Source organism: Condylura cristata, unplaced genomic scaffold (assembly GCF_000260355.1).
Source record: "Condylura cristata isolate star-nosed mole 26May11 unplaced genomic scaffold, ConCri1.0 scaffold00016, whole genome shotgun sequence".
NCBI classification, from domain to species: domain Eukaryota; kingdom Metazoa; phylum Chordata; class Mammalia; order Eulipotyphla; family Talpidae; genus Condylura; species Condylura cristata.
Window position 1 is genome coordinate 8,769,342 of NW_004567117.1, and position 14,009 is coordinate 8,783,350.

At 39.4% G+C, this 14,009-nt stretch overlaps 1 protein-coding gene and 1 long non-coding RNA gene across 7 annotated transcripts in view; one reads left to right on the forward strand and one right to left on the reverse strand.

The window, feature by feature from the left end:
* Positions 1–14,009, forward strand: part of DLGAP1 (discs, large (Drosophila) homolog-associated protein 1) — a 504,048-nt gene that overhangs the window by 392,142 nt on the left and 97,897 nt on the right. For 3 of the 5 annotated variants that reach the window (XM_004683753.2, XM_004683755.2, XM_012725916.1), the window contains exon 5: positions 4,604–4,633. The exons of the other annotated variants lie outside the window; for them this stretch is intronic. In XM_004683753.2, the coding sequence (XP_004683810.1) occupies positions 4,604–4,633 (30 nt within the window). The remainder of the gene's footprint in view (positions 1–4,603; positions 4,634–14,009) is intronic. 5 annotated transcript variants of the gene reach the window in all.
* Positions 3,084–14,009, reverse strand: part of LOC105853725 — a 45,791-nt gene continuing 34,865 nt past the window's right edge. For both annotated transcript variants that reach the window (XR_001145512.1, XR_001145511.1), the window contains one exon: positions 3,084–3,210. This is a non-coding gene — a long non-coding RNA (uncharacterized LOC105853725). The remainder of the gene's footprint in view (positions 3,211–14,009) is intronic.

The following is a 14,009-nucleotide window of genomic DNA, read 5'->3' on the forward strand; positions in this document are numbered from 1 at the left end:
CTCTGGCCTGTACCCCAGTTCTGTATAAATAAATAAATAAATCTTTAAAAAAAAAAAAGGTGAAAGATTCTTTTTCTAATTTCCCTTTCCCTATCTGGATCTTAACAGATTCATGTTAGTATTGCTAGGCTAATGTGGTCAGGACTGATGACAGTAGAGATAAGAGAACTGAAGATTTCGAGATTTTGGATATCAAATTAATTAGCTAATTTCCTTGAAAGTCCATGTGGGACATAATCTTGTCTTCAAATGATTAGTAAACTTAGTTCTTTTAAACATAATCCTGAAACCTAAATATCAACTGTAACTGATACCTATTAATTCCACACGTCCTGATAAATGTTCATTCCACGTGTCAATATTCACTAACGGCCATAAAGACCCATCTCTGAGTAGAAAATAGTGGCAAATGTAGTGAAGTCTCAGCTCTTTACTCAATAATAGCCACAACTAAGACAACAACTAATAAAAATGTTCTTTTAGGATACTTGAAAACACTTGGGGAGGATATCTTATTCATTCAAAAAAAGTTCATTGAGTATTTTACTTTATGGTAGGCACCTATCCTATTCAAGGGAGTTATAAGAGCAAACAAGTGAAAGAGAACTGCTCTCATTATTTTTACATTTTAATCAGGATGACAGGTGGAATCAAATGATAAATAAATGAGATAATATCAAGTAGTAATAACTGCTATTTTAAAAAGTGAGATGAGCTAGCTATTACTGGAGCTGCTTCTAAGACAATCAGCCTTTGCTTCATGTTTGTGTCAATGAGCTGTGCCATACAGCCCAGGGGGTATGGGCTGTGCCACCTAGCTTGTGTGATTTCATCAATGACATTTGCACAATCACCAAAGCACTTAACACATTTCTCCGAATGTATGGTCTTTGTTAGATGATTCATGACTGTGTAGTAATCAAAGGACTTCTGAGGAAGTGACATTTTAAGTAAAATCTGAAGAAGAGAAATAGTTGGCTGGAGAAAGATCGCAGGTTGAGAGAGAATATTCAGGCCAGAGGAAACAACAAGTACCCTCACAGGCATCATAAAGAATCACCATCTGGCCCCTCCCTGCTGGCACAGCAGGTTAAAGCACAGCACTAAGAAGCAACAGCAGCCGCTGCAGCACAAGTTCAATCCCTGGCCAGGAGGGAGATGACCGAGATGACGTGGCAGACCTGTCCTGACCTGCCCACTGTTCCCCTCAGCAGTGTATTTCAGTATATCTGTCTGTTCTGCTCCCCACTCTGCCTCTGGGGAGTCCTCTCACTGCCCCTGCACCTCAGGACTATACCCCAGTTCTGTATGCATTAATAAATCTTTTTTAAAAAAAGAAAAAGAATTAGCATCACAGATCAGAGAGAAAACCAAAGTGACCTAAGTATCTTGAATAAGAGAAAAAAGTGAAGACAGATAAAGTTGAAAAAATAGAGAAATAATACAGATATACATATTATATATATAGGACCTTGTCATCAGAGTTAAATTTTATCAGTATTTCAACAGAGATGTTATTAGATTTATTAAACCATAGTCATTCATACATAAGCATGAATTATTTTAAGCTTTCAACCTGATTCTTTTTCTCAAGACTTATTTTAACTTAATTGAAATTAATCATTAAAAAGAGGAAACACATGTATAATGATATTGAAATTGGAGAACTGATGCAGAAAGCATACCTAGTTAATAACTGACTCCGTCCCACAGAAGACAGTGGATATAGTCTGCAGGAATCATCTACAAAACTAGGAATTTTGCTACCCTGAAGTTGAGTTGAAGGAAGAACTGCTTTTTTTTTTTTCTATTTTCTTTATTTTCAATCTCATTGTCAAATATTTCAGTAGATTATGAAAAAGTAAATGGGGTGGAGAGTGGTAGACTTCATCATGCGTATATGCGTATATATATATATAGACATATATGTTTGTGTCATGGCTTGCCCTGAACTTCAGGCAATGTCAATGTCAGCCACTCACCAGATAATGTCTATTGTGTGTCCTGGAAGTCAGCAGTACTATGTGTAGCTTTCCAGCATCAACATCAATCACTTCCCAAATATCTAATTTTTTAAATATATTCACATTTTAAAATAAGAGAAATACTCCCCCTTCACTCTATAGATTGTTGTATAATGTTATTACTATCTAGCTAGCTTCCTCTAATTCTAAACTTTCAGTTCCTTTGCAACATAATGACCTAGCCGATTAAAAGGAAAAGTTTAATTTGAGTTTCAAAAACATAAGAGAATTTCATATGAGCTAATGAATCACTAATGCTTTTATTAAAAATATTTATAATTAGAGTTCTAAAACAAGGCTTTTGTTTCTTAGTTTTTTTAACTGGGCTCCCACCCACCACTACCCACACCATCCATAAGAATTTACTTAGATGTTCTTTTTATTTGCACAGACCCTGTTCTATCGCACAGATTAGGACTCGTTGTCCTTTCATGTGAGTGGCAGTTGCTGACATAATGATTATACACAAAAATAAATATGAATGGAAAAAATCAATAGTATGACCTGGTTCCCAGTGTAAATATTCTACTGTTTAAAAAAGACGGGATCATTGCTTAGTAAGTTAATGACTCATGCTTCTTGGCGTTGTTGCCTGACCAAAGGAATGCCAAACCCATCTAAGTTATGTTCCTCGTTGATTGTCACCGACTGTTATATCCAAGGTGATCTATGTATAGTATACTTTAGCATATGACAGGTTTAAGAGGGTTTGAATTTACTGGCAAAATAACAGTGAACACTAAACATACTTCTATTTGATTTGCTTGATTAAATTATATCCTTTTTTGTGAAAAATCTCAGAGAGGATTCTGAAGGTCAAGGTTTTCTTCCCTGGACCTGAATGGAAAGAAACACCAGTTATGGCAATACTGAGCTAACTACTTTGCAAAAGCCACATGTGACATTTTTTAGGACTCTGGTGAGAACATTATTACAGACAAACATGATTACAAAAAATGATATAAACTTGCAATGAAATAAATTATATTAAAGCCAAGGATTATAAATACTTAAAATTATTTACCTCATAATCACTTAAGTACATTGTACTGTCCATGTTCTTGAGGTTACTCACATCTGTTGTTCTTGTGCGGTAGAAATACTACATAAGTGTTGCTATGGCCCAAATCAAATCAAAAATCAAAAGTCCATGCTCAGTGACATCAGCTGGTTTCTTGAAATAGGCCTGAATAGGGGAGAATTTAATAGTGATAAAGAGGTTTCAATTAAATTGAAATAATTTATAGAAAGGTGAAATTAAGTGAACAATAGATTCTATAAAAGATGAAATGATGAAAAAATATACTGGGAAATAGCAGGCTGAAACACAACTCAATGAAGAATTCTGTCAAATCATGATTGAGTTGCTACCTATGAAGACAAGAGTTTGGTCAACATCAACAAAAGTATTGTGTAAGAATAATTGACCACATGAAAACTACAATTAAAAGTGCTGAATGTATTATTATTATTTGCATACGGTATGCTACACATTCTTCATATCAGTAAAACATATCATAAATACATATACTACATATGTATATTTCTCCCCTACAGAGTCCCTTGTTAACTTTGACCAGACAATACTGGTTCTGTGGGAAAGATGAAATTCAATAGTAACCTTACCATCAGCTTTCTCAGGAAATTACAATGGAGAGCAAGTTTGTTTCTAGTGAAGAAAATCTGTTCAAGTAGGTATATATTCGTGCTGAATTCAAATTGGTTTGTCAGCACTGAAAAGGGTTTTGTTTCCATTTTGAATCTGAAACTCCTCTAGTTGGAAAGAAAAACAGAATTTCAATCAAATGAAACGGTAGACATATTTGCTCAGTCTAAAGTATGGCAGCTAGCATGTAGAATTTGGGGAATATTATTTATTTATCACCAGGACTTACCCAAAAAGTGCTTTTTAAAATCAAATTATGATGTCATGTCTAATTCATCTTAGGTAAATATTTTCACCTTTAAATTAACTGAAATGGTGCATGAATAGTCTGTGGTAATGTCTGGTTCCTCCATGAGCGCTTTGCCATCCTTAGGTTGCCCTTTCTCTGTCTAACCAGCAGAGGTCAAAATGCTGAAATATCACATCAGAAAACGCCCTCTGACACAAACATCCTAGAGAGCAAGATCCCAGCTCACACCACAGTTTTTAACCATCGCTTACATCAGAAACCCTCTCCCAATAAATATCAAGCAATCTCCATGCATGTCTGAAGTAGAAAGTAATAGACACTGGTGTCCTGCGAGTAAGGTTTTGCCAAATTATACAGTCACTCAGACTTGGCCTTTGCGTCACCTCAAAATACTTTGATTCTTAGTGACAGACTCTCCCAAATGATTCTAGTGGGAGAATGAAGACATCTAGGAGGTCTGAGAATTAGACTCCTAGGGCTGAAAATAAGCATAATCTAATCATAAGACTAACAACTGTTTCATTTTTGAAGTTGATATTTTTTGATTAAATTCTCAAAATGCCAGCCAAAAAATCCAGATCTGAAGTGTGTGTACGTTATGAGACGTCTGGGAAAAGTAATTTGGGTCCATTATATAACTGCCACTTTTTGTTTTTATTCAAGGTGTCATAAAACTGAGTTCTGCAGTTGAAGGTACGTTTTTTACAACCACAAAATCAATACTGTTTTTGCTTAAAGGTTGCATAGCTCGGCTTTGTAGCTAGAAAGCTTCTGTGGCAGTGGTGTTTGATGCCATGTTCTAATTGCCAGCTATCACCATTCCATCTGTGTTTTTCCTCATTCTGGTCATTTTACGCCATGAGTCTCTCAACCCTCCATAAGTGGCCTTAACACTGACCCCAGAGGGCATTTAAGAGAGTGAATAAAGAATGTTTCTCTTCCCTGATGTGACCCGCTCAGATCCAGCGGTCTTTGGAGAGCCTCTTGTCCTCCAACTATACTTGAGGTTGGGAATTTTCAGGAACCTTGCCCCCATTCTTTTAACAGGTCCTTCTCTGGAGTGTTTGGCCCCTTAGCCCAATGTAGCCGGCATGTTCACCCAGGAAATATATAGGTATGGAGTCCATACGGCTCCTGATGAAAAAATGAAGTGGGTAGGGCACTTACTGATCTCAAATACAGCTTCTTCCTGGCAGGGCAAAGCACTGCCCAGGAGGTCCTGAGACCACCAGCTTCCCTCACTGTCATCCATATCTGTGAGTGGCGACCTCCCTTTAGGAGGGCACTTCAGAAGCTTAGAAGAAAAGGAGGGTGATTTAAAGAGGAAGATCAGTGGGAGAGAGGAACAGAGTGTTTTGTAGAGTCATCCCCAATGTTAAAAACACCGCATTTTCTGCACCAATTCATTGTTTATCAATACAAAATTGATTTCCTTACCCTAGCAGGATATACCATCCCAAAGCAAAGAATGAAATTTTCTTTTTTCATGATTTTCTGTGTTTGTTGTGGAGGGTGTGTGTGTGTACACATTTATTGGGAGTTTGTCAGGCATGCTTTGGAGGTTTTTTCATCCCTACTTATTCAGGGAACGTTCCTTGGAAAGGTGGTTGGCTTAACATAAGGTGAGTCTTCACATTTAGAGGGCAACAGTGCTCGGTGGATGGGCAGTGCATGGGGGAGGGGAGTGGAAAATGCAAGAATGGTCACAGTGGTGAGGCCATCTGCTCATCTCTATTGAAGGAGCTAGGTGGGCTGGGCCCCAAAGACTGGAAAATGAGAGCAGGGTATGAATTTAAAGCTATCACATTTTATTTTTGAAAAAAGTAAAAATACAAAATTTCTGACATTCATAGCAGAAAGGACGCTGCTCTCGAAAATAAGGAAGGGACCAGGAGAAAGCACAGGCAGCAGTGTTTCCAGGTGCAAAACGCACAACGAAGTATCTCCTGGAGAAGCAAGGGCAGTGACTGCATGTTTCAGACCTCAGCAAAGGATTCAAGTTCCCTCTGCACAGTAAAATGGAATTTTATTGAGATTGTGCACATCTCTCCCCGCCTAACAAAACAGGAGACATGGCAACAAAATCAGGAGGACCATGAGAATGACCTTGCCTGTAGAAACTCCCAGGGGCAAGAGAGCACTGAGTGTCAGTTAATTATCTGGAGAACTCCAGATAGCAGTTGGTCTGCCCTGGGTTGTTTTGATGTTTAATCAAGGAATGACTTTGAAGTCACTTTTAAGTTGCCTGCTTGGCTTACACACAGTATTCCACTTGCAGCAAAAGAATGGAAAAGCAAAATAAATTTTTTTACAGCTGAAAGAACATTTGTTTTAAAACAATTGTTTGCTGGAGATTACTACTAGGTAGCATGACCTATTTGCACCCAACTGCCAATCAGGTTTCTGTTCTCCAGAGAAAGATGAGAGTGAGGAAGAATGAGGGCAGGAAGCAGGTGACTGTCTGGGGCTTTTTCAGCGGTCTTCTTGTCACTAGGGTACACAGGAAGTTGTCTGGAGTGGCCATGGGTCCCGAGGTCAGGCCCACTTCCACAGCTGCGTCAGCATTTTTTGGCAGCTTTTTGGCTGAGGCTGTAGAAGCTTGAAGGCTTGGGAGCATGTTCTGTTGTAACTGTGTTAGAACTGTGTGCACAAGGGCCGTCTGGGGTGCAGTTATGAGTGGGTGTGTGCGTGCTCAATGCATGCATTCTTGTGCATCTGGAATGTGAGGTTTTGACCAGCATGCTCAGTGCAATGTGTGTTTTGTACACTATCTTTTGATTCAAAATCAAACCTCAGATGGTAGTCCTTGTGAATGCTTAGCTAATTCCTGTACTTGCTATTTTCCATCTGTGGAATATACTCATGACAGCTTCACAGAGCTTATCATGTCAAGGAATGTGTAAATCATGGGAGGGGATATACTGTCAGATACAAAACCCATTTCAAATGGTCCTGTTCTGGAGCATCCTAGAGCTCTGAAAATAGCCTTTTTAGAAGGTTTCTTTTTTCCTTTCTCTTTGTTTCTTTTTAAGGAAAAACAATTGTAGAATTCATAAGCGTTTGAAAATGCCTGTCAAGGATTTCCGGGATGCAGTTTTGTTCCTTCTTTTTCTGACGCAGGGGTGCCCTCTTCAGCATTTTGCCACTTCATGTAAAGTTTCAAAATCAGCACAAATCAAAAAATCGTTATTATCATATTAATGATATGGTTAAAGTGAAATGTCCTTTGAAAGACTTCAGATGATACTTAACTGTTACACATCCATGCTTTCATTGTTTTCCAATTTAGAAAGATATTTAACAAGAAAAAAACTGAAGCGTCAAAGAAATAATTGCAAAGTTTAGCTGCCAACACGGATGAATTCTGGATTCTAACTCAGGCTGATAGTCCCAAAAATTGAGAAAGTGAAATAAGGAGGAAAAAAAAACAAACAAACGGAAAACCATCCTGACAGAAAGCAGATCTCTGGGGCAAAAGCAAGGGGAGAGAAACCATTCACGCAGGAATTTCATGATAGAGTCTTCTAAATATGCCTCATAAAAGGGATTTTCCCTCTTGAAACCAGACAGGGAGAAAGAGGGACACACATTTCCACAAGTTGATCCAGCCTAATCAAGGAGAAGTGAGAACTCAGGTCACAGAAGAGCTGAATCATGCTGAGTTGCCACAACTTCCAACAGTGCAGGCAGCTCTTTCATTCCCCGGAGGAGGGTCCTAGCCTGTCAGAAACTCTGTCCAATGGGGGGAGGTTCAGAGTGTATTGGGGTGGGGTGTGGGGTGGATTTCAGTCCGGAAGTCGGAAGGCTGAGGGACAAGATGGGGCAGTGAATCTGCAGGCTGGACTTTGCTGCTGATAAGGAGGAAGTATTTCGTGATGCGACTTGCCTCAAAGGTTAATTGTTTATACCTTGTGGAGTAGGCGAGAGTCCAAGTACCAGAATAACATTGAATTCTTTTGAAAGTCTCTATGAGGAAATGAAGTTTATTTCTTTGGAAAAGTTCGGTGTGTTAAAAAGTAGGCACAGATGAGTCTCCATGAAATCTAGCCAACAATATGGGCGTCTCTCCTGCTTTTGGTGGTCTTCGCGTGGATGCTGGGGGGGCGCAGTCAACACCGGAAATGACAAGTGACGCACAAGAGTTAGCATTAAAGCCTCACGTGATCCATTAGCAGCTTTGATTTTGAAAACAAACTTCCCCTAAGTGAAGGGGGTTGGGGGGGGGGGGAGTGAAGCTTTTGTTTTCCTCTTTCCTTGTTGTTACTTCATTTTGTTAGGTATTTTTAAAGTGTCCTATTTCTCCCTCTAGTGACTCATAATCCACAAAGCCTTTCCGAGAGGGGACTTAAAACTGCTGTCACATGGAAGGTGGGACCTCTACAGCCTCACAGCCTCAGACCCACAATGAAAGCATGCCTCCAGAACAGGACAAAACAAAATCTGATTCAATCTTTGCTCTTAATTTCAAATTTGCAATTACTTACAGCTTCATGTCTGGATTATAAATCTATAAAAATAAGACCTGTTTTGTTGGGGTTTTTTGTTTTTTGGCTTTTTTCATGTGAAGCTCTGGTCGTTCATGTGTAGTGAGGACTGAGATAAGACATTTGCGTAAATTCTATTTTCCATAATATGACACACAATACATCCAAAGACACCTTTCTTAGTCCGTTTGGGTTGCAATAGAAAATTGCCATAGATCAAGTGTCTTAAACAATACAAATTTATTTCTTACAGTTGTGGAGGCTGTAAATCCCACATGAAGACTCCAGAAGATTCAAGGTCTAACAGGGGTCTTTTTAGGGTTGCAGACTGCAGGTTTCTTCCATGCCCTCACATAGTGGAAGGGGTGAGAGGGCAATCTGGGGCTCCTTTTATAAGAGCATAAATTCCATTCCTGAGAGCTTTGGCCTCATGGCCTATTCACCTCCCCAAAATTCCACTTTCTAACTCTGAAACAGGGCAAAACACTGAAATAAAAGGAATGGTAAGTTAATAAGTTAATAAAAGGTGGTAAGTTCCTACTGGCATGCTTACGAACACAGAACACACAAAAATAAAAGGCTTTATTTATATAATGGAAAAGGAAGAGCTGAGAGAACTTGCAGGCTGACGGGCAGCCAGATACAATCTGTCCTACCCACAGGTGGAGACAGCTGAGCAGAGGCCAGGGTGCAATCCAGAGCCAGCTAAAAAAATGAGACCTCACACTCTCCTAGTCTAACATGGTCATTTAGCTCTACCCCTAGTCCCCAGGAAGTCAAGTGTATGGCATGCTGGGAGTTGTAATGTTTGGTACTGAGGTCATGACAGTGCAGACATGGAAATGGAATCTGAAAAGCCCCACCTTAGCTATGAGTGTCCCCCTCTGGCTGGGAATTTGCTTCTCATTGTTTCTCTGACAATTCATCACCTTGGGGAATAAGATTTCAACATATGAATTTTGAGGACACAAATAGCCTATGACATCCCCAAATGGACATAATATATAAAAAATATTAAGGAGCAGGTGGGGAAAAAATAAATTAAATTAAAAATATTTATTGATGTCATCCCCTCTCTAGATGAATATTGCTCATAGGCTCTGTTGGTCAGGTTAGACTGAAACACCAAAATAGAAATCAAAACAAAAAAGCAATAGAGCATTTTCAACTACAGTCAACAGCAAAGGTAGCATACAGTAAACCCACAAAAGATACTTTGAAGTTCAGCCCACCAGTCAGAGAGCTACACAAATAAGGAAGAGCTGACTCTGGGGAAAGAATCCCTCCCACCTAGGCCAAAGTGTGTCAGGAATCTAAAAACGCAATATTGTAAAACTGAAAACAAGACTCAAGAGACTTGTTCTGCAAGATAACACAGACCTGTTATTTTCAAGGCTCACCAGGAAGCTGATCATACAAAAGACCCAAATACATAAAAATACATCACAAATAGATGTTCTTCTCAAATGTATTTCAACTTTTATGATATTTTGGCAAAAGTTTCCTTTTAAATAGTAATAACTCCGGGAGGGATTAGCCTTAAGTTGGGAATTTACCAAATAGCCCCCAAATCTAAAACCCTACTGAAATAGCAAAGATGGAGCCATATGCCTGGTGGAGGTTAGCCTGATTTCCATTTGCCCTCACCTCAGGTAACATTAACCTCAGCTTTCCACTGGCAGCAGTGTCTGAGGGCTCTCCCATTACTACATTCATCCTGTATTTTCTTTTTTAGTTTTTCTTTTGTCCTTCCTTCCCTTTCCTCGCCCTCTTCCTCCACTCCAGCTGCACTTCACTCTGTACACACTGAAACAAAAGCAGAAGGGGGGCCCTTTAGGTAACAGAAAAGCAACCACTCAATGGGTAGGTTTGGCAACTAACCACTATTTGCCTAGGTGTGCTCACCAAAAACCAGAGATTTCTATTTCTCAGGAAAGCAGCTATAAAGATATATCGAGCTGATATATGTGAAGCACTTAACAGTGTGTGGATTACAGTAAATGCTCATTGAATTATTGTTATTTTCATTATCTTTGCTCTTTCCCTGTCAACTTCCCAAACCTTCCTGTACCCTCCCCTTGACCCCATGTCTGAGGATTTAGCAAGCAAATGGTTCACTTTCACGAGGATTACATCCTGGCACACTATTGGAAGTCAGTTCCATCTGCGGCAAAGCTGTAGAGAAGCAACCAAAATGAACCTTTTCTTTTTCTCTTTGAGAAAAATTAGAGGGAAGCAGTCTCTGATATAGGATAGAGTTTCCTATCACCTAGCCAGGTGCCAAATATCTCTATGGAGAAGGGGGCAGCTGCCCAACTGAACAGTGCCAAGAGCTAATCATACCCCTAATTTGGGGTGTTCCTGGCAGATGGGTGGGTTCCCTAACCTGCTTTTCCAGTCCTGGGGGCCAGTTAGGAAAGATTTTCAGGCTAGTTTAACAAATCAAAGAGTGATTGCAGCAATATTAGTAATGCTGTATTATAGGGTGATTTAAGTGCATGTGCTCCAGAGTGTGCCATTTGTCAACACTGATGGAGAACATGAAGGACTAAAGTAACTACTACTACAGCTAGCCAGAGAACAGCCTTCTATAAATCTTTGAACTAGTAGCCAAAAACTAATCAAATCTGTGCTGAATAAGCAGCCTTCAGCACCTGGCAACAAATTAGCATAACCCCCAAAACAGTTTGCATCCAAGGACCACAGTGGAAATAGAAATGTGCATAGCCAAGGAAAATCTGCCCATTGTAGTCACTGTTCTATTTTCTTTTTTTTTTTAAGAGCACAAGTTTTAGTGTCTATGTGTTTTTATTATTTTTAGCAATCTACTGAAAATTTTCAACATAAACAAAGCCCTTACTTTAAAAAGAATAACCAACTCATTTAAGCTGCACCAGAAGACAGCTTTTAAGGCTAGTAGTCCCATTAGCAGACTTTAAAGCCAACTCAATAGTGAGCTCAAAGTCACTTCTATTATTTCAGTCTAGAATATGGTTTTTACATTTCCAATCTAAAATTATACTTTGACCTTACTGTTAATTTTGGAACACATCATAATTCAAACAATTGATATGGTTTGGATTTGTCAACCTCAAGTCACACTCTCTAAAATTATGCACGACACCCATGAAAATTAACTATAAATTTGCTGTTGCTACGATGAGCATTTAGTATTCAATGATGATGTTGACATCTGCATATTGCCACAGCTGTAGATACAACAGTTTTGTGGAAGCCCTTGATATTCTAATTTGGAAAAACATACATTATGACTTAGGTTTGGTTTCATTGATGTAAAATCCAAAGCATTTTATATCATGTCGATGAAAAGCAAATTGAAATAGCAAAATAAAAGTTTTCTGATTAAAATGTTTGGAGAGATTATGGATTTTGAAGTTTTCCTAGTTTTAACTAACATGTGTGTTTAGAAAGCTACTGGACACAGGGCCTCCTTGGAAGCACAGGGATTAAGGTCTCAGTGCTATCAAGCTGTCACCAGCCACTGCAGCTAGTGTTTGATCTTCAGCCAGGAAGCTGACCCACATGGGGCAGCAGACCTCTCCTGTCTCACCTGCAGCTGCCCTCAGCAGTGTATTTCAGTAGATCCACCTGTTCTGCTCCCCACTCTTTCTCTGGTGAGTCCTCTCACCCCCTACACCCTAGTTCTTTTATGCATAAATAAAGTAAATCTTTTAAAATAAAAGAAAGTTACTGAATACAGTTCTGTGGAATACAGTGCTTCCTGAATTTCATCCTGTTTGGAGATCCAGTGGCAAGTTGAACATATCTAGTATAACATTTGCTGGAGTAAAACTCAAGTCCTTTTTAAGACTAGCATGCCCCATTGTTAACTTTATAGATGGCCTTCTCAAACACAACCTTCTAAACATTGAGTTCAGAAAACACTATCCCAAAATAGCATAGAATGGTAGAAAGAACATTTCTAGGTTCACTTCAGAGACATAATTTCTTAGCTGTGTTTAATGTGAGGCAAGCTGCTTTCTCTGACTCACTTTCTGTGTCTGTAAAATAGGGTTAAAGATCCAGATGACTAAGAGACCTAAATAAATGAAGCACCTAGCAAAGCATTTGGCATATAGGCACTGGGTATATTTTAGATGTGTAATTATATTTTTTATGTTTTAATTACATTTACTCAAAAACGGAACTAGAAAAATCAGTTCTATGTTGCTACTTTTACTTAGTGTTATTTCATGCATTTTTATTTTAATTTTTGAAGATTTATTTATTTATGCATATAAGAACTGAGGAACAGGCCAGAGGTGTGGGTGTGAGAGAATTCGCCAGAGACAACAGCGGGGAATGGAATAGGCAGATGGACTAAAGTACAAACTGACTGAAATACACTGCTGAAGGGAACAGCGGGCAAGACAGGAGAGGTCTGCTGTGCCATGAGGGTCAGCTCCCCGGTGGGGGTGGAACTTGTACTGTAGTATCTGTGGGTAGCTTCATAGTGCTGCACTTTAACCCCATGTGCCACCAGGGAGGGCCCTGCTTCATGCATTTTTAATAGTAACAATCATGTACCTATGTAATTATCATATTGTGGGTTGTTGGTGGTGTGTGCGTGGGTTTTTTGTTTTCTGTTGTTGTTTTTGGTTACTGGATTGAATATAATTTTGTTACAGGTAATCTAATGGAAATCTAGCCAATGAGGTTGATACAAGGAAAGCTACAGTCACTTAAGAGACATGATCAGGGCCCTCGCTGGTGGTGGAACGGGTTAAAGAGCAGCACTACGAAGCTAGCCGCAGCCACTTCAGCACAAGTTCAGTTCCCGCCAGGGAGGTGACCCACATGGCACAGCAGACCTCTCCTGTCTTTCCCACTTGCTCAGCAGCGTGCTTTAGTAGATTTGCCTGCTCCCCACTCTGTCTCAGTGAATCCTCTCACTGCCGCTGTGCCTCTGGCCTGTATCCCAGTTCTGTATGCATAAATAAATAAATCTTAAGGAAAAAAATCATGAATATTATGTCACCAAATAGCCATGATGAAAGTGTTTCACTTTCCTTATTTTGTTAATGTCTGGATTTCAGTCTAGAGAGTTTTACCATTTTTTTTTAAGATTTATTTATTTGTTACATATAAGAAATGGAGTGTAGGGCAGAGAAATAGGGGCTAAGGGTATTCACCAGATACCAGAGACAAAATAGGGAGCAAAACAGGTAGGTTTACTGAAATACACTGCTGAGGAGAGCAGCAGACGAGACAGGAGAGGTGTGCTGTGCCATGTGGGTCACCTCCCTGGCTGGGGGGTCACTCTGGCCACTTTGGTGATAGTGCTGAGACTTAACACCTAGGTCACCAAGGAGGCCCGTTTTACCTCCATTTTCTTTCCTCTTTTTAAAATAATGCTTTAGAATAACACCACTTGAGCATATGTGATCAAATTCAAAATAGGACAGCTAAAAAATGACACCATAGGCTGACTAGTCTTTTCAACTTCCTGGCATGTGTAGAATATGTAGTATTTATAAGGTAACTTGAAGTGAAGAATTCAGGCCTATGAGAGCAGGCATAGAATGACTTGCTTTCCAAGAGTGGCGTTTTTTGTTTGTTTGTTT